A 20,925-nucleotide genomic window follows, 5' to 3' on the forward strand; every position below is an offset into this window, starting at 1 on the left:
TTTTAAAGATTATGTGATTGGTTGGAATAAAGAAGAACTGAAAATCAATCAACGAATTTGAACTTGACCTGATCGGATCATGATTCCATTGCCTAATCATTCAAATAGGACTCAAACTAAAGTGATTCAAAGTAGTCCCAAATCAAACCAACTCTTTTGGCAAGTCTAATTTTTGTCCTCATTGAAATGAAAGAACCAAGATGATCAAGATGAAATCTTTGCATCAAGGGACCCATGTTTGTACGAGAATAGGATCCAATATATAGCAGTATAATATTGTCAGAAAGGTATTGTAATTGCATTTGCACCTCGTAGTCTCGTACTAAGGAATCATGATTGAATTTTATTATCTTTGTAAAAGAGGCTTTCACACTTGGAAACCATACTTTGTATTACTCGTATTATCAATTCTCTTATCTTACTAAAGGTCTGTTCACTTCAGCTTAATTTCAGAGCAGTTCAGTTTAATTTAATTCAACTCCAATCAGTTCAGTTCAGTTCAGCTCTTAATTTCCTTTTCTCATAAAATATTCATTTCAGCTCAGTTTAGTTTCAATCAGTTCATTTTAGCTCAGTTTAGTAAATATGAACATGCCCTAAGAATGTCTCATATACGTTTTAAAATATATATGTCTCATTAAATTTATTTAAAAATAGGAGTATAAATCCTAAGAAATTTATAACAATACAAACATAGAATATATGTTGAAAAACAAATTATTTACAAATATGAGAAAATCTTAATAGAACAATGCATGAAAAACTATCGATGTTACTACCTAACCTCAACCATATGCATGATTTCATATATTTGCTTTGTAGTAGTTTATATGATTGGTATATATTGGATTAGATACTCTTTTAGATCCTATGGCCTATGTGATGAACTATCATAATATATTTGCAGACTTACTTTAATCATGCTCTTTTGAGAAAGACATTTTAGAAAGAAAAGGCCAATTTTCTTTTTAGGTCATACATATTTCTTTTTATGAATATTCGTTTTTTGTGAAATCAAAGATTAGCATCATCTTACTTTTTGAATTTTTTCTTTTCAATGGATATGGACTAGAGAGATTGATTGGTTGCAATAGATTTGAATGAAATAAGGATTTGAAGCCTTTTTATTTTTCTTATCATTGCATCATTGTGTTGAAAGAATAGAGGTCCATTAAGTGGCAGGAGCCCATAGTTGGAAAGATTAAGTCACACTATTTTTGTCCATTAATATAAATGTCAAAGGATACTTTTTACAGGACTAAGTTAATATTGTGTGCTTATCATTATGACATTTGTGAAATCTACTCAAGTTGAAAATCAGATAATAGCTTACACAAAAGCTATTTCCTTCTGTCTCTTATTTTTTTTTTTGGCCCCACAATGGTTAAGTTTCTTTTAAATTTTTTGATTTTTAAGAGCCGGTAAAAGAGAAAAATAGTGGAATTAATGTAGTGGTTGTGACAGTAAAGGTGTATGTATGTGTTTTTTGTTGTTGTTGTTTAGAGAGCCACGAGGGGCGTGGGTGAGAATAAATCCCAGGATCTCTTGAAATCAGGAGGGAGCTCTAACCACTTAAGCTATCCCTCACTCTCGTAAAGGTGTGGTTCTTACGATTAAAGTAGTAAAGAATAAACTTTAAGTGACGGACTAATAATAGGACAGTAAGACAAATATTAACGAAAAAGGGAGTAATTTCTATTTTCTTTATGAAATTAATTAAGTAGACCAAATGACACGAGAAAAAGATAGAGATGGAGGAATCATTACCTTTATATAGAGGGTAATAGTTACCCATCCTCTTATAGTCTTACTAATATACTTCCTCCAATCTTTTTTACTTGACTCGCTTTGACTTTTACACTATTCACCACCTCTCCTTTGACCGTTTTTTGTGAATGATATGTAAGTAAAAATATATTCATATTATATCTTTTTTAATTCGTCTCAATAAGTACTATCGTAATATAAAACTTTTATATTTTTTACTTATGAAAAATTAAAGTTATTGATCGCAAAAATATTACATTGACAAACGTGATAAAAGAAACAGGTCAAGTAAAAAAGAACAGAGGAAGTAAGTATTACCACAAAACAAGGTAATGTACTAATAGTTTCTCTATTTTCACCTCTCACCACACCACTACACTCACACTATTACTATGCCTCTTTACATTTACTTTCATTTTGTGTGGTTTGATTTTTATTACTCTAAAAATACATCACTCTAAGGGCCTGTTCATATTTACTTAATTTCAGTTCAGTTCAGTTCAGTTCAGCTCCAATCAGTTCAGTTCAGTTCAGTTCCAATCAGTTCAGTTCAGTTCAGTTCAGTTCAGTTCCAATCAGTTCAGTTCAGTTCAGTTCAGCTCTTAATTTCCCTCTCACATAAAATATTCATTTCAGCTTAATTCAGTTCAGTTCAGTTCAGTTCAGTTCCAATCAGTTCAGTTCAGTTCAGTTCAGTTCCAATCAGTTCAGTTCAGTTCAGTTCAGCTCCAATCAGTTCAGTTCAGTTCAGTTCAGCTCAGTTCAGTAAATATGAACAGGCCCTAAATCCAAACATGTCTAATAAGGCAAACAAAGTTCCCCACTAAAATTCCCCTTGGAAAAATAAAATGTAAAATTGTACTCTATGATTCGTTTTTTATCCAAATTTAAGCAAACCCAAAGTTACTTCGAATAATTGAATGAACAAACGGGCCAACCCAAGTAAAGGGGCTTTTTGGGCCTATAACATGTTAATTCTGGATAAAACAACGTGGCTGACTGTGACCGATGGGTTACTTTTTGGGCTAACTAATTAGTTAGGCTACCGATCCGTTGGGCGTTGGCCATGGCCAATTGGGCACATAGAGATACCATCGATGATTTTAGATTGTGGATTTCAATTAGTTTGATTTATCATAATCTTGAAGGTGGTAGCTAAAATATGAGATTTCATCACTACTAACACAATTAAAAGCTATCGTTTTTATTATTAGCCAGCACGGTGATGCCTATTGATCGTTTTCTTGCCTAGGTGACGGCCCGAGCACATCGCATAGATGGTTATGTCCTTAGCAAAAAGTGCATGAGATCCTTTGTCGTCTTTACCAAACAAGCCCCTGTTCTTTAGAGCTGCTTTGCTCTGCTGAAATTTTCTCTACTGTGTTGAAATATGCTCTGCCCAAAAGCTCAAATGAACAAGGCCCAAGTGTGTGAGACCTGTCATGTGAATAGTTTAAGTGATAACAATTTGTCTCGTGGATGATCAACTAGTTTAGTTACTTATAGCTTTAAAGAGTGACCCTCAAGATTTGGATCAAAATCATGTCTACATCATTGCCCTTCTAACCCTTTCTAAACCCAGGATAAAAAAATTCATATTTAATTAAATCTCAATAAAATTTATTTTGATAATTTTCACACTCCATCTTTAAAATATTGTACCATATTTTAGAAACAAATATTTTAAAAAGATTGCTTTTTTACTTTAAAATTCCACTTGTTATTTTACTTGCCCTCTTAATCTCTCTTTTCATCAATAATTATGATCACTTACATGCAGTCAGTCAGTCAGTCAGTCATACACCAATTTGCTCTTATTGTTAAGTGTAGGATTTGGGGCAATCTTTTAGGCACAAAGAGAGTATTATTTCTTTTTTTCGCTTATGTTCTTAATCAAATTATTACTGTTTAAATTCCCGTAAAATCCACAAATGAGAACATATTATTTGTCTCGAATCGATATTTTTGTGTTCACACCACATTGGACATAATTTAGGTCCAAATAATGTGTTTTTACACCGTAACTTGTAAAACATGTAACGTCCTTTTTTGGAGGGCTGGGGTCCTTAGGGAGATGCGTGTATCATGTTGGAAGCTTGGGTGAACTTGGGAGTTGGGACCGTACAAAAAATCCAACATAATAATTTTTGCCAAGGAAACTTCAAGATTGTCATCTGGCAATGGTGGCAAGTGGCAACAACGAATACGAGTGGCCCACGTGTTAAGTCAAGCTACTTCCACCGTAAACTCCCTCCACAACATGGATATGAGGCCCTTAATTTGTTGACTACTACCAAGTATTACTAGCGAATATAACGATCAATTCATAGTTGATACGGAATAGTACGTAATCTTTGTTGGTCGACATCTTATACAATTTAATTATCTTCGGATTAGCAGGCTAGACCTCTTAAAAATGAAGAAAAGGTTAATAGAATTCTCACCTTTAAGGTGCCTCATTCTAGTGGTGATTAATCCTACACATAAAATTTGTGAAATATAATTCTTATTCGTTATCACTCGTAATACTTAATACGGAGTACCTTTTTTATAAAGTGATATGTAATCAAAGATATTTAAGATGATACGGAGTTATTACGAATTTGCGACAAACAAAAGGAATGGAGGGAGTTGGAAATTAATACTCCACCCATTTTGTTGGCCGACATCTCTGCAAGCTTAAAATGATGATGATTCATTCACCTTGCTATCACTCTCTAAAAGTAGACTTCGTACTTGCTATTTTTTGGTTCCACGCAATGCACGATTTCGATTATTTGAAGGACTTTCTAAAAGTAGAAATAGTGATTTTGACATGTTTGTTACCTTAATGTCAATTTTTTTGGATCCTTGTAACTTGTAAAAGGTCCACTACTTAGGATATGAAAATTCATAAATGAATTAATTGGTAAAAATGAATGTTTATATAGGTAAATAAACGTTAAAGCAAAATACCTTATAGAAAGTTGGACTCATTAACTACGATGTATTTAATAATTTATCCTTTTGAGATGAAAATCTCCAATGGAAATACAGCGTAGAGAATGAATTCACCCACTATATACTCCGTACCTTTTAAAACTCTTGTTGTTCTAGTTATAATTAAGTGGCTTATTTTAATTATATCTCATAGCCTCGAATAAACTCTCGATTGACCACCTCAATATGTAATTCATAACAAAATCACAAAATCGAACAAATATGCCCTCGAAATAGTTGCATAAACAATCCATAAACGGAGTAAAATCAATGGTTTTATACAGATTACTCGTTTTTTTTTTTTAATAATATACAGACTGTGATAGTATAGAATCTGTTATCTTTGTATACAATACAATCACCATATTTTAACTAAACAAGCTAAGTTGGGTGGAGTTGGTGAGCTCATACTCGTGATCTTACAAGATGAATACACCACTACCTATATTTGCTTGGGAGTACGAGTATTCCTTTACCTCCCCTTTTCTCTTAAACATTGACTTGCAAAGCTTAACTGACATTCACTTCAGCTAAATTTCAATTTAGTTCAGTTCAGCTCCAATCAGTCAAGTTCAGCTTTTAATTTCCTTCTCTCATAAATTATTCATTTCAGCTCAATTCAGTTCAGTTCAGTTTAGCTCCAATCAGTTCAGTTAAGCTCCAATCAGTTCAGTTCAACTCCAATCAGTTCAGTTCAACCTAGGGATGGCAATTTAATCCGAGTTCGATTCGAATCCGATCCGATCCGAAGGAAAAAATCCGATTCGAATCCGTTTAAAATTAGTCCGAATCCGAATCCGATAAAATAGATCCGAATCCGAATAGGAGGTGGATCGGACTTGGACCCTACGCAAAGTCCGACGGAGTCCGATCCGAGTCCGAATCCGAGAGTATAAGCATATGCTCTATAACTTGGGACAGTTATTTGCTTGTTTTGTAGCAAAATTTTGTTATGTAACTTAGTTTATAATTTAAATATGTTATGTTTATACTTTAATTGGTATGACAATACAAGCAATTATAGATATATGACATTACAAAAAATAAAAAAAATAAAAATATTCGGACCATTTCGGAGGTCCGAATAAACGGACCGGATTCGGATCCGAAAATTACGAGTCGGATCGGATTCGGACTCGGATTTTTCGGATTCGGACTCGGATTTGGATCCAAGTCCAGGGTCCGTTTACTAAATGGATCGGATTCGGATTTAGCCACATCCGACCCGAATTCGATCCGTTGCCATTCCTAGTTCAATCCAATTCAGGAAATGTAAACAGACCCATAATCTGTGATACGAGTTCGCACTACGGCATAAACTTTAAAGTACCCCGTAAAAAAAATCAAGGAGATAAACTATCAGCTACACGCCTACACACGCCAATATACCGGTAAAAACAAACTGCAAAAGTATTTGGCAAAGAAACCCTCCAAAAGACGAACATAGCTTTCCCAAATGCTTAAAGTTGGCCTACTTTCCTACATTTGCCTCCCTTTTCTCTCTAAATTCCATTGCCTATAAAGCTGTAAACTCTTCGTTTTGATTGAATTAAAGGGGCACTTTGGTGCCCAACTACTCACTTTCAGCCATGGGATTCTCTTCTACTCTTCTTCCCCATTTTCCTGCTTCTTTTCGCCGCCATTATTTCAAGGTATTTTACTATTTTTGGCCTCATTTAATATCAGCTGGGTTTTTTCATATTTATGTTATGTTTTTCTTGTAATTTGTTGCATTTCTTGTATTAATATGTTTTTCTTTGTTGCATTTCTTGTATTAATTTAATTAAAAAAAGTGACCCATATGAGGTTTTAGTTGAAAGTTTTATTCTTTGTTGAATTTGAGATTCTGGGTTAATTTGAATTGAGATTATGGGTTAATAGGAATATTTAATTGAGATTCTGGGGTTTCATGATTGTACTAAGTAGTAAATTATGATTGGGATTTTGCTAAATTTGGTGTGCTGCTGATTTATTTGTTGTTAATTGGATTTGAGCTGATTTGAAGTATGGTGATGTTTCATTGAACGATGGTAATCGATGTAATTTGACTATGGTTACAACTTACAATGGTCTTTGGTTCTTTGTGATTGAGTGAGGGTGGGAGAGGTTGATGATTTCGGTTTCGATTTAGAATTTGGGGTTAAGATATAACAATGGCCTAGAATTGGTTGGTTTGGAATCCATTGTGCTGTTGAATGTTAAGAAATCTTTGTTGTTGTTGTTGAAAGAGTTATTATCAATGGCTAGAATTCATGTATTTTTGAATGTTATAAGAAATCTTTGTTGCTGTGAAATGAGTTATTAGGTAATTTGATACTGAATCTATACCAGGACTAGAATATGCAATTAAAGCACTCACCTGTTTTTGTTCATCTTTCCTGTCCGGGTGGAGGCAAGGGTCATCGGTTGACTCCAAATGTTGAATTCAACCTCTCACAATACCCTTAAATCCATCATTTTACTAGGGTTCGATGTAGGATTGTAAATAGGTGGTTTAGAAACAAGGAACCATCCTATAATTTCCTATCATTGTTCAAGTGGTTAGCTAGTGGCATTCGGTTTTTTTTTTTTTTTTCTTCTTCTGGTAGCTACTCGTAATATTATAATCTAGGTGTACTGGAAGTCCGGAACAATGCCTTTGCAATTGTTTGACAAGGCTACATACATGGGAGGATCTTAAAGATCTAGGTTGCATTATGAACCCGATTCTTTGATTAGCCCTGTTCTTTTCTTTGCTGGACATGTATACCATACTTTCTGTATGTATGGTTTACGCCGGGGTATTCGTCAGACCTGATAGGGTATATAGAATAGACTCAGCATCTCCATGTAGTACTTTTGGCAAGTCTGAGTGAATGTTATGTATATTGATAGTTTAGTACTTGTATGTATTAAAGGTCATTAATTGGCTTACCAATCTTGTTCTTCTATAGTTGATCGTTTTTCTATTACTACCAAGCAAAATAGTTTAAGGCTACATCAATGCATATATGCTTCTGATTTATTTCTTTGACATTCATGTAACAGTTCAGTGGAGCTCATTCCTAATTTTATTTTATCCCTGCAGTTCTGTCCTCTTAGGGTCCATAACGGTTATAGGGCATTATCTTTTGTAACAACAACAAAGTGCTGTGCTCTTAATGGCACCAATTCAATCGTGGGAGATAGGAAATCCAGCATTAAAAGCAATGGGACACCTGATCCTGCAACGGCTCTCTTGGAGAGGTTGTTTGTACAGACACAGAAACTGGAAGAACACATGAATGGGAATTCTCATTTTTTTCAAGATGTTGAATCAGACCTGAACCTTAAAAATCTGGAGTCTGATCTTGAGGCTGCACTGAAAACCTTAAAGAAAAAGGAGGAAGATCTTCAAGAAGCGGAAAGAATGGTGATGTTGGAGCATGCTGAATTAAATCAAGCAAGAGAGGAGTTAGAGGGCCGAGAGAAGGAAATTGCAGCAGCTTGTTCCAAGCAGGAAGAATTGGAGGATGAGTTAAGGAAGGCTAATCTGAAGATAATTTCTCAGGCAAGGCATATAGAGGATCTGAAATTAAAATTGAAGGAAAGAGACCAGGAGGTTACTGCAGCAGAATCTGCATTGCTGTTGAAACAAGATGAAATGGATAAAATGAGGTGTGAATTGACACAGAAGAATGAAGAATTTGCCAAGACTGAAGCTCAGCTTATAGCAAAAGCTCAGCTCTTAAATGAAGCCAATGATGTTGTGAAAAGGCAAGATATTGAACTTAGGGAACTGCGTAATTCCCTCCAAGGAAAGCAACAAGAGATAGAAGAATTGTTAAGTACAAAACAGCTTGAAACAGAGAAGTTAAAAGACGCGGAGGCCAAATTGGAGAAGCAGACAATGGAGTGGTTGCTAGCACAGGAAGACCTAAAAAAACTTGGGGAGGAGGCCTCCAAGCACATAGAGGAGAGTAAGGAAACTATCGAAGATTTTCACAGAGTTAAAAGGCTTCTTGCCAATGTGAGGTCTGAGTTGGTCTCATCGCAAAATTCCTTGGCTACCTCAAGACAGAAAATGAAGGAGCAAGAGCTGGTGCTGGAGAAGCAACTGCTGGAACTTGAAGAGCAAAAGGAAACTATTGTGTCTTACATGAATAGTCTGAAAAGTGCCCAAGCAGAAATAGAAAGTGAAAAGGCAAAGCTTAGAGTTGCAGAGGCCCAGAATAAGGAATTTGTGCTGGATCTATCATTGAAGAGGGACCTATTGCGTGATCTACAGGGGGAATTGGATAAGGAGAAGTATTCTTTGCAAAAAGCAATCAAGGAAGTGTCTTCTCTCCGAGAGGATCTGAATAAAAAGAACAGTGAATTTGAGAAAACAAATAGTCTCTTGGAGGTTAAGGAAAAAGAATTGGTGGACGCTAAACTAGAAATTCAGAACTTAATATCTGAAAAGAAGTCCCTCCAGCTCACCTTGCAAGAGAGAGATTTGGAGCTCAGTACTGCTAAAAAGAGATTAGAGGAGGTGAACGCTGAGGTAGCAGAGTTAAAAATGCTCTTGAATATGAAGGAAGACCAGCTTATTCTAGCCACTGGCATGCTTAAAGAAAAAGACGATTACACTGAGGCAATGCAGCATGAGCTGGTTAGTGCAAGACTGAAGGCTTCTGAAGCTAAAACTGTGGTGGGTAGAATCGTAGATCTCACTAATAAATTGGTAATATCCACAACTGACGACAAATCAAGTGACTTGGGTGAGTATCCATCTCAATTGTTAGGAAAACCTGTGGAGGATTTTACGTCGCAGAAGACACAACTGGAGGCTGAACTTGAGTTGACTAAAGAGAACCTTAAGGTAAGGGAGATGGAACTTCTGGGTGCACAGAAGGAACTTGCAATCAAGGAGGAGGAGCTGGAAAAGGTCATTCAAAGTTTAGAAACAAAGGATAGAGAACTGAAAGAATTGAAGGAGGAAGGGCTTAGAGATGCTGATAATTTGAAGCTGCTCTCAACCATGGCAAAAGAGAGTGCTGGAGAGCAGAATGTAGATGACTTTGCAATTGAGAAGCTTCAACTGGAAGCTGCTCAGCTCGAAGTCGAGGCTGCAACTAGTGCTCTGCATAAACTTGCAGAACTGAGCAGAGAGCTACTTAATAAAGCTAGCTTGAGCATTGACACTGATCACGAGGTAAATGTATTCCCACAAAATGACTCTGGACCTAAATTGCGCGTGATTGAAGAAAATGTACCCCTACAATATGGGTTTGACTCCGACTCAGATACAGCTAAAAGTAATGAGTGCATAACAGAGATTAAAACTGAAGTTGCCCGTCTTTCAGCTTTAACAGAAAGGTTAGTCCAAGAAGCTGGTGCCGTCTGTGCTGCGACCTAATTACAGCATTGATTATTTGATTTTGGTGTTATGGTTTCTGTTTGTGTGTAAATATGCATATTTACTATATAAGTATCAGATTGATTACTTGCTAGAAGTTTGTGGTATGGCAGTGTTGACTTTTTCTTGTTCATGTATTATATATACTCAATACCTGTGCCAGTTTAAGCTACCTGGTTCTGTTGTAAGTTTGAAATTGATGAGATTAGGCAGTACATAATCTGATAGGAGTTTCAAGGTTTCAGTTTACTGGGGTTTAATGTAAACGTTCTGACATACTATTGTCTCTGATCTCTGAGCCATGAATAGGATAGTTTGTAATAGAATCAGTATTGTTTCATGTGGCTTCTGGACCTGCTTTGCATCGCGAGGATCTTTTATAGCCAAGGCCTTGAGCAGTTTTAGTACCCTTTGTTTTGAACATAATAATATATATGAGAATATTTGCCTGTGTACTATGGATTTTGAGTTTTTGACTAATCTTCTGCTAATCTATCTGTTGAAAAATGATCATAGTGTGCTCGAGGTGAAATAGTGCCCGAGTGGATCTCAATTGGCTTTGTTGGTAAAATTTTTGAGGGGGCACAAAAGAGCAAAAAAAAAAGTGTAGCCTTTGTATATTTAGCATTGTCAGTGAAGTCTTTGGAAATAGTTGTTTAATTTCTGATAGCTTTAGAAATCTCAACAATATGAAATATCGAGAATCACAATTAAGTTTCGTAACATAACCACACTTGCACACTATCATGTAACTTATCAAATTACACATTAGATATGCGAGAAAGCATGTTACTAGAAAGCTTTAGACAGTCTCATGATGATCTTAACCCATTTTCTATTGTACAAGTACTTAATTGAACACTGGGATTTCATCTTCACTCGAGCTCTACTATTCTCTGGTTACTCGGGCATACTCCATCCCCACTGATCATCAACAGGAATTTCCTCAGAGAAGGGCAATTTTAAGATGGTAATGTTGCCAAATATAGGATGAGGAAAACCTGGAACATTCAAGGGTTGATAATACTGTCTGTTTGCTGAATTACCCCCAATAACTCGCTCTAAAATATCAGTAAATATGCGAGCACAAACATCAGTAATGAAGTATTTTATGCCATCTATAGTTGTAGACTTATCAGCATGCATAATCTCTAAGGGAACATTATGCCCGAGGATTGCTGTAGTGAACACCGTTTGGTGAACTGCAGGCCTGCCTTGGTTAGCTGCAAGGGAATTTAAGCAAATAGTTGCTTCGTCTGCTACCTTGTTAACAATGAAGTTTGAAGCCTTGAGAAGCCTGGTTACAATGCAGGGGAAATGGTTGCTTTCTAACCAAAACCAAAATGCCATAACTAGTATGGAATCTGCTGGATTGCGCGCTAAGTTCACAACTAAGTGCGTAAATAAGTAGCATTGTAACAAAGTAGCAATGATAACCATTCCTCTTTACGATTTTCACCAATATCACGGAGTAAATCGCGACTTATTTACGCACTTAGTTGTGAACTTAGCGCCTAGCCTGGGCGGTTTGACCACGGTCGAACCGCCTAGCCTGGGCGGTTTGACCACGGTCAAACCGTTTTCCCTAGGCTGTTTGACCATGGTTGAACCGCCTAGACAGGACGGTTCGTCTACTTTTCCGGCGAAAAAAATAAAGCGGTGGTGGTGGTGATTTAAAGTGGTGGATGTTGTTTTACGTCGATGGCAGTGGCGGTGGTGGTGTTGGGTGGTGGTGGTGGTGATTTTAAGTGAGGAGAGAGAAAGAGGTTAAGTTAGAGATTGGGGGTAATAACGTAAATTCATTCATAATTTGCGGGCGATTTGAGTAATTTGCGGGCGTCGAATAACAACCCCCAATTATATAGGGGCGGATCTATAACGTTTATGCAAAAATGTCGACATAATCAAATCTTACATTTTACGCCATATGATATAAACCATATCTAAACTCCAAACGTAGCATACTAGTAAAAGCACCGTACTAGTAAAAGCACCGTGTGTGGAAGTAAGTTCAAATTTTTGTAAAATATCTTTTTTTAAACTTTTAAGCGGAAATTTCGCTAAAATAGTGCAAAGTGTAAAGTTTTTCTATAACTACAAGAATATATACATGGTATTGAGAGAGCTAGTAGGGATTTATTATTTATAAAATAAACAATCTAAGTTCCACAAGCTGCATGATAAGTAAACTAAAGAATCATAAAAAAAAAAAAAAATAAAACTTTATATATGGTTATTCGGAATGTCTGATTTAAACTTTTAAGCGAGAATCTTGCTTAAATAAATGTAAGATTGTCCTGTTTGTTAGAGCTTTTACACGAAAATTTTGCTGAAATACATGCAAGATTATCCTGAATGTCTGTTTTAAACTTTTAAGCGAAAATCTTGCTGAAGTAATGTAAAAGAGATACTGTACTTTATCTCCGAATATCCGTTTTTGAATCGACTTCATCTTAAAATATCATGTTAATCTTATAACTTTTAAGCGATAATCTTGTGGAAGTAATGCTAAAGAGATGCTTTATGCTGAATATTTGTATTTTTAAACATCAAAGCAAGAATTTTTGGTGAAAAATGCAACAGAAATACATCCTTCTCTCTCTTTTTTTTTTTAAATTTTTTTTATTTTTGGGAAAGATTTATAGTTCGTACATGTTTCTTATGATTATGGTCACTAGGAAATAGGAATGTTGAATACTGTAGTGAATACACATGACTTTCAGATAGAGGCAAAATAAACCCACTCAAAACTCAGACATACAAATATATTTTACCGTGATAAATACCATTGAGTTGGTCCTATGGTCTAGCGGTTAGGACATTGGACTCTGAATCCAGTAACCCGAGTTCAAATCTCGGTAGGACCTTATTTTTCACCTTTTCGACATTTTTTTTCCCCTTTCTAGTTTCTACTCTAAACATTATAGTGAGATTAGTGACGCAAAAGATAGGAATCGACTTCTGCTTCACTGCAAAGTTTCATTAGTCCTAAGAAATCATTCACGAGTTTGCGGAGGACTGTCTCAGCCCTCTCTCTTGATGACCATTGATCTTAAGCTTCGCGACTTCACCCCAACAAAATAGATGTCGGGACTTAGCATTATGAAACTGTCATTACACTGCATCTGCTGCTCCCTATGGTCTTGGACAACAGGGTTTGTGACACATTCATGTCATAAACAAGCTATTGTGAGTGCTTGGAGTCAGTATCCAAACAATGTACTCAACTCCATACAAAACTCGAGTAAAAATAGACATGCACATTGAGATATATATAAATTGAACATGATGATTTAATATAAAAATATTTACATAGATGGATAAACCGAACAAGGTGAATAAAAAAGGCATATTTACAAATTTACATAAATAGATAAATTGAACAGAAAGATTAAGATAGAAATATTTACATAGATAAACTTGGAAAAGATGTTTTGATGTGAGAAATATAGACAAGCATATGAGCCCCAGAATGAAAACTATACAGTTTTAAGAGAAGTACTTCTAAGCAGATATGTTCAACTGAGAAAATAGAAAAGTATAGACAGCTTGGTTGACGGCCTCATACCAGATACTGTACGAGCCATTTTTATAGGTTAAGTCAACAAATTATCAGAAATTACCTTCTGTGAAAATTATTGTGGCCACAGTAGGGGGAAACCAGGCTGAGATTTGCCGGAACTATCAGCAAGCTGATCATCTCTCTCTACGTTGGATCCTTGTAATTTTTCTCTTTTCATCTTTGGTTTAGTTATCTTCGTCCCCACGAGAAGCCCCACTTTCATGGCAGTAAACAAACCCAAAGCAACAAGAAGAGGTCTAACAGCCCAGTGAATATCCTCAAGAAGCTGATATTTCTTCAGAACTCCCTGACAGGAACTGAAAGAGACTACTTCAACTTCAGCAGGGTCAGCCAGGAACCGATCTTGTTTCTGAACAAAAGGTAATCTTCCTGGAAAGTCCACTATCAGGCACCCATTTGGATGAATATGTAAGATCTTCCCAGTATCCCATGCTCCCCTCTTTCGTGGCCACTCAAAGTGAGGATTATATACATTGGCTCTAAGGCGTACAAATTGGCCAACATGATAAGGCTTTGCCATCTGGAGTTCCGAATGGTTACCCTTCCATAGTGTTTCCAACCCAATGAATGCAACTGATGCAGTTCCATCACGATGGATGGAATGAAGGATTCCAACTGGTGAATGCTGTTTTTGCTCCTCCCTCAGACGCACCCAATCCCCAGCAGCAAAGCCATGGGTGACACGCTCTAACATGGATGTCCGGACTCTAAGTGGATCATGGATTCCACGAACCCTCACTAAGACAGAGCCATCCCGATCATCACTGCCTTCTAAGCCAACAACTTTCCCCTCTGGAACAATCATGTTTTCAGATTTGGAGGAATTTGGTTCTTTTCTGGATCGCACAATGTCCCCTTCCTGAAGAGTATCCTTGGAAAGAAACCACTCTGTATAATACTGCTGGTACGGCCTGCCAGAGCTGCCACTACTGGGTTTGCTCCTCAGAATAAAAGTTGTCTCATCATTCATAATTGCATCGTGTGAGCTGCAAATCAGTTACAAATATAGTGAAATGCAAAGATTCACATCATAGATTTAGAAAGAATGATCTGGCTAAAAAATGGCAAATACTCAGAAATATATCAACAGCAAATATTTTTACAGACGTAAGATCTAGCGGCCAAATTGATTTCTTTTTTAATTCAACAAACCATCATCCTTCCCTTTTGACACAGAAACTGCAGAATTACAAGGTCCATTCTCCTTTTCCTTTTTCCATTCTGACTTCTCCCCCCTTCTAGTTGCTTAGCAATTGGCATAATGATTTTCTTTCTTAACGCAGACAGGTTCTTTAATGTGACTGCTACATAAGTGAACAGCGCTAAAATGAAGTTAAATTCCTGTTTCTTCAGAAGCTAGTGCAACCAGATAGATCCCAAAGAAAGAAAATGAGAAGACTCTAAAAGTAGACATGAGAGATGGGATTTAGGAATAGTGAACGTATTTTTGCTTCATCTTCAACTCTCTAGTTCAAACTTCAAACACGAATTCACCAATGGGAACTGGGGACCAGATAATATACAATACAGGCAACACAGGCTGAGCCAAGGATTCTAAGGGTCCATAATAAGCAACAGTGTGCTTCCAGGAGAGACTTCAATGAAAAGGCATGGTCTAAATTCTGTTGCAGAGAGGAAAAAAAATAAAAAATAACCTACCCAAGCTATTCAGGGAATACAAATAAAAATCAGTTTTCACTCCACATCACTTTCCTTGTGAGGATATTTGGTGAGGAAAATTTAGAGAGAGCGGTGATTTTTAAAAGTGTGTAAAATCTAACAAAATGGGTCTATAATAATAAATCTCAAAATTTTATAGCCATTGGTATATTTATTTATTTTGTATATTAATTTTGGCTTAAACTTGCTGTTAAAAATTGATATTGGAACACATGGCTGGATCTAATTGGTTCTGCTATCTTCATGAGGAAACCCATATTTCCTCGTGTTGTGAGGAATGTTTTTCCTCGTGAGGAAAACCATAAGTGACCGTGGATGTGAGGCGGTGAAGAACAATTTTCCTCACTAGCACTAATTTTAGCGTGATTGGAAGTGCTCTTGCTCTAAAAGCTATAATAACTTCTCATTTAAATTTAGGTTAACCAATTTGATTACAGAAAGCTACCAATAAATGATTCTTCCACAAACAGGAACTCCAAGTTTATGACTCATTCATGGATCTTCCTAGTAAAGCTAAAGCACAAACACATCAGCAATGGCTAAATTAAGAGAATAGCATGTAAAAAGTAATTCACTATTCTCACTCTGGGGCGTCAAAATGCTTCTAGCACGAGTTAAACAATGAATATATTTTCAATTTTTACGTAACAGAAAAAATCTGCCAAGTTAACAAAGAAAACTTGTATGCTATGAATCTATGATGTGGTCAGCTAAGCTTAGTGTTAAAAGTAAGAGTAGGCGGGAGAGTCACTTTAAGATCAAATTCCTTAGATTATTATTTCTTAGTGTAAAATAAGAGTGCTTTCCAATTTACTGGAAAGCACTGGTTCCATGCAATATCAGGTAAGAATCAGAGTTTCACATCACATTTACACTAGTGTCATAAAGAAGCCAGAAGAAAATAGAACCAGGTGAAAAACACATTGAGTCTTCTCTTGAAAGGCAAAGTGGACTGACCTTTTTAATGCCTGCATTATGTCAGCCATCAGAGGGCGATTTCGGAAGTCAGGTTCAAAGCAACCAGAAATGACATTTTCAATCTCAGGAGGAAGACCACTTGGTATCTGGGGTTTTTCTTGATTAAGAACAACTGATCGATATATTTGCTGAACTGACCTTCCACACCAAGGTTGATCACCCGTTAGCATCTCCAAGATAGTGCACCCATATCCCCACGAGTCACTCTCAAATGATATTGGACCTCTTATCTCTGGCTCCCACTGTTCTGGAGCCATGTAATTTGGGCTTCCTACTGTGAGGGACATATCTGAATTTGACAATGAGAGTCCCATAAGAAGATAGGGGACTCCAAAATCCCCTAATATCGCTTGATCATTCTCATCGAGAAGCAAGTTAGAAGGTTTAAGGTTGAGAACCAGAATTTCTTGCGAGTGTACTTCCATGATTGCTTGCGCCAAGTTTATTCCATATCTATAGATTAAAAAAATAGACAATGATATGAAATAGTACAATAAGATCAATAGCAACATACTTTCACGTTCTGAATCAAAGCATGAATAGAAAGGCAGAACAGTTGTAGTAACTAGAATTCATCAGCCACCTAGCACCTATATTACCTCAAGACATCAGGCAATGAAAGTTTTCCTCCTTTAGAACGAGCCATCTTGTCGCCGATTGATCCCTCATAGAATTTCATTACAATGCTTATCTGTTGAATGTATCAAGGTTACAAATATGCAACAAGGATGCCTAGTCAATGGAGAAATTGAATTGTTGCTGACATCAGACATTAATTTTTTATTTTTTATTTTTACCTTCCCATTTATAACTGAAATGCCATGCAGCCAACAAACACCTTTCATTCCATGACACTTGGGAAGAATATCATCAAATTTGTCCAAAAAGGTTTTCACGCTATCTTCCTTCATTAAGTTCAGCATCTTAATTGCCACTTCATGATACTCATCATAATCTTGAGCTGACCTATGATGGGTTGCCAACCAAATGTCACCAAACAGGCCCCTTCCAATTCTGTGCCTGAGTCTCAAAGACGATGGATCAATCCATGGCCTAGTTTCATTTGGTGTCACTACAACGGTTCTCATATTATCAGCATCTCCTTCATAGAGCACAAACTCAAAAGGAGAGGATTGTTTTGATACTAGCTGGTCAACCATATCTCCTGGAAAACAGCAGGTATTAGAAAAAAAGTCACTGCTTTGTATTCTGGTAAAGTTTCGAGTGACACTAATACAGCACATAAGATATATGCAACAATACACAGCGAATGCATGCACTGTCCAGATATTATGTGTCTAAATATCCTGAAAGTATGAATCAACATGATTTTATAAAAAAAGCTCAAGGCGCACTAAGGCAATATGGGTCCTAGGCGTGCCACGGTGCTTCATTGAAGTGAGATATACTAAATAAATGTGAAAAGAATGGTGTAAATAAAGCCATGTGCCTCTTTGAAAGCATCTCGTCTAGGGAACAAAGCACTAGACCCAGTAAGCCTAGCACCTCAGTGCACCTTAGTCCTTAGGTAGCCTTCTCAAGACCTCAAAAATTTCTTAGTCTGTGATTAATTAAGAAAGAAAAATAAATAAACAAATAAATAAATACGTGCAAAGGGGTGGCCTGATTTTCACATATCAGAATTTGGCATGCAGAAATAAAAATTAACGAACAATCATTATGAGCAAAAAGAATGGAACAAATTACTGATGAACTGACAAGGACGAAGTCTCTTGTTCGCCAGTCCCTGACCCGGGGGGCAGAGGCTATGAAAGTCACCTCAAGAGCATTAGAGCCAAGGGAGCTGGTCCCATAACAGTTTCTAATTGTAAGCAAAATAGTAATGCAGTGTTTTTAGCATGTTTTAATCAACAGATAAATCACACTAGCTCAGTATCACATGAAATTACAGTAATGCAGCAATACATTATAACAACAACAAGTCAAAAACTTTCCAAGTATCATACATGATAAAACAAACTCCCAATGAACCAACATTGAAAACTAGAGATAACAAATCACACGAAGCATTGCCACAAAAGCATCTCTTTAGCCCAAGCAACTGAAAATTAAGATCTTTGAGACCTCCAAGCAAGCATTACAGCATATAAGCTATTGCATAAAAATTTCCACATGTAAAAACTAATTCAAGGACAAACCAAAACCAAGCCCTAACTATTAGCTGAGTCCCTAATAATATTCCTTGCGATCAAAATAACACACATAATTTATTTAACAAAACTGACTGAGCTTCAAAAAGGCAATGCAACCGCCCATATCCAATTACTAACAGAGAGCAGAGAACAACAAAAGCTGAGCTAAGTATAAAATAGAAACCTTTGTCAAATATAGATTCAGGTATTGCCTAGTCGCATAAAGTAGACCCCAGTAGGCCAGTATATCCTAATCTAAGGAAGAAGAATGAGAAAAACCTATGTTACTCAAATTCCTTATTTCACATAAAATTCCCAAGTAGGGATCCTCTCAGCGATATGGGTACGGACACTAAAACACTTCATTTGAGCCAGAACCATGGAGAATATACACAAAAACAGCCGAGGAGACACTTGGACACGTACCCGAGTCTGCAAGTCTAAGTAACATGAGAAAGCATAAAACTTCTTGTTCTCTTCTCACTCAAAAACAATCTTTGCATGTAATAGTGGCAAACAAGAGAATTTGTAAACCAAATTCACAATAAAAATGATTTCAGCTTTTGCTAACGCCCAACAGTAGGGCTAAACTGCTAATGAAAATATACAGTTCACAAATCTAATTTTTATGCGTCAATAAACTATATTGTTTTCATTCGATCCATTTTACACCAAATTAATCACAGAGAAAACAAGAATAAAAATGGGGTTATAACGATCAAAAAACCAATTCAACAAAATTAAGTAAAACAACAAGAAAAATAATCACAACCCACATCATAATAAAGCAAAATCCGACAAACCCAGATGTCATAACATGAAAATTCATCAAAATAACAAAATCCCAGAAAACTGAAAGCTGAAATTAGGAAGAAAACTCACCGAATTTGACAGAAGAAACGGCAAATAATTAGGGAAATTGAAAGGGGCAAAGAAATTTGTTCAAAATCAATGATTGGATAATCAAAAAGAAAGAAAATTTGAGAAGGAAGAAGATAGTTGTTCTTCCATAGGGTTGAAAACAGTTAGGCAGAAAGGTGAAACGTTAAGTACAAGTTATAAAAGGGTGGAGTGATAAAGTTTGAGACTTTTGCTGAGTTAATGAAGGATGTTGAAATTGGGAAATCCTAAAATTCATGGAAATCCGTAGACAAGGGAGAAATAATATGAGAGTTAAGAGTTGAAAATTTGGTAAATCAGGTGGTTGTTTGTGGCTTTGGGTGGCAAACTGCTAACATGCCACTGCGACAACTCACTCTTTCTAATTGCCCATTTGATCATAACGGCTTTTCTCATGGATTATATCCTAATTGGCCAATATGGATATGATCGAGTTTACGATTAAAGTCAAGAAATTAAATAATATACTTGTATATATTTGTATTACTCGATTTACATCTAATCTTTAAGAAATGATAAAAATGGACAAGTATATCGGTCAACTGCGTTCAAACTAGGTTAAATTAAATCGAATCAATTTGAATGATAGTCTATGTTAGATTTTTTTTAGCAAAATTAATTCATTAATAAGTTGAGTTGCTTTTGCCAAGTTTATCTATCATTAGTTAAACATTGTTTTTTTGAAACAATTTGGATAAACCAAATTTTAAACCAATAATTATCACTCTACCTGTTTTTAAAACTAAGATTTTTTTATTTTACCTGACAAGTCCAATGCATATTTTCAATTGAATAGGGTTTGTTCACATTTACTGAACTGAGCTGAACTGAACTAAACTGATTGGAGCTGAACTGAACTGAACTGAATTGAGCTGAAATGAATATTTTATGTGAGAGGGAAATTAAGAGCTGAACTGAAATGAACTGATTGGAGCTGAACTGAACGGAACTGAACTGAAATTAAGTAAATATGAACAGGCCCTAAGACCCAACATGCCTATATTATGTTTTATATATTGGTAGTAGTTTTTAAGAATGTTAGTTCCAAGATTCCAAATGAAAATAATTAAAAAAAAAAAACACACTGAAGGAGTATTGATTTATTAAGCTACAATAATCATGTGGCAATTAGGCAATCACATAGAAAACAATTTTAATAAACTTATAAAATAAAATATTATTATGTGGTTCTAAATTATCCATAACTGAAAATTCCAATTGAGAAATTAAAGCATCCCTTTGACCTATAAAAATTTAAAACTTAAATGGCTAATGTTATTAATCTAATAACAATCCAATTGACTAAAAAAAATAACAAGTACAGTCCATAGTAATTGACTTTCAATTATTTTATTAGGTATTATAGTATTAGTAATTTGTTTGATGATTTTGTCAAAAGCAAAATTTGTTTGATGATTTATTTTTGGGCATTTAGCTTAAATCTCTAACTCTTTACTTATCCCTTTTACATAGAATGATAGAATGTAATCTTGTTTTCCCCTCATCCAAACACAATAAAAGGAGGG

The 20,925-nt window shown here is 35.8% G+C and overlaps 2 protein-coding genes, 1 non-coding gene and 1 pseudogene across 4 annotated transcripts; 2 read left to right on the forward strand and 2 right to left on the reverse strand.

Moving 5' to 3' along the window:
* The first annotated feature begins 6,226 nt into the window (after window positions 1–6,226).
* On the forward strand, window positions 6,227–10,242 carry LOC145595839 (protein involved in starch initiation 1-like). Its single transcript, XM_081652274.1, has 2 exons — window positions 6,227–6,398; window positions 7,814–10,242. Exons 1-2 carry the CDS (start codon window positions 6,336–6,338, stop codon window positions 10,103–10,105), a joined length of 2,355 nt encoding a protein of 784 aa, XP_081508400.1. The 5' UTR covers window positions 6,227–6,335; the 3' UTR covers window positions 10,106–10,242.
* Window positions 10,243–11,005: 763 nt separating this feature from the next.
* Window positions 11,006–11,455, reverse strand: LOC145596059 (uncharacterized). The gene has a single exon (XM_081652490.1). It carries the CDS (start codon window positions 11,453–11,455, stop codon window positions 11,006–11,008), a length of 450 nt encoding a protein of 149 aa, XP_081508616.1.
* A 1,445-nt stretch (window positions 11,456–12,900) lies between these two features.
* Window positions 12,901–12,972, forward strand: TRNAQ-CUG (transfer RNA glutamine (anticodon CUG)). Its single transcript has one exon. It is a non-coding gene; the product is annotated as a tRNA-Gln (tRNA).
* Window positions 12,973–13,496: 524 nt separating this feature from the next.
* On the reverse strand, window positions 13,497–19,486 carry LOC145594636 (protein KINASE OF THE OUTER CHLOROPLAST MEMBRANE 1-like; annotated as a pseudogene). Its single transcript, XR_014102850.1, has 5 exons — window positions 19,382–19,486; window positions 17,144–17,511; window positions 16,946–17,037; window positions 16,326–16,799; window positions 13,497–14,674 (listed from the first exon to the last, which is right to left on the reverse strand). The product of XR_014102850.1 is annotated as a protein KINASE OF THE OUTER CHLOROPLAST MEMBRANE 1-like (transcript).
* Window positions 19,487–20,925: the final 1,439 nt, after the last annotated feature.

The sequence above is a fragment of the Chenopodium album genome, chromosome 19 (genome assembly GCF_948465745.1).
Source record: "Chenopodium album chromosome 19, dcCheAlbu1.1, whole genome shotgun sequence".
In the NCBI taxonomy this organism is placed as follows: domain Eukaryota; kingdom Viridiplantae; phylum Streptophyta; class Magnoliopsida; order Caryophyllales; family Amaranthaceae; genus Chenopodium; species Chenopodium album.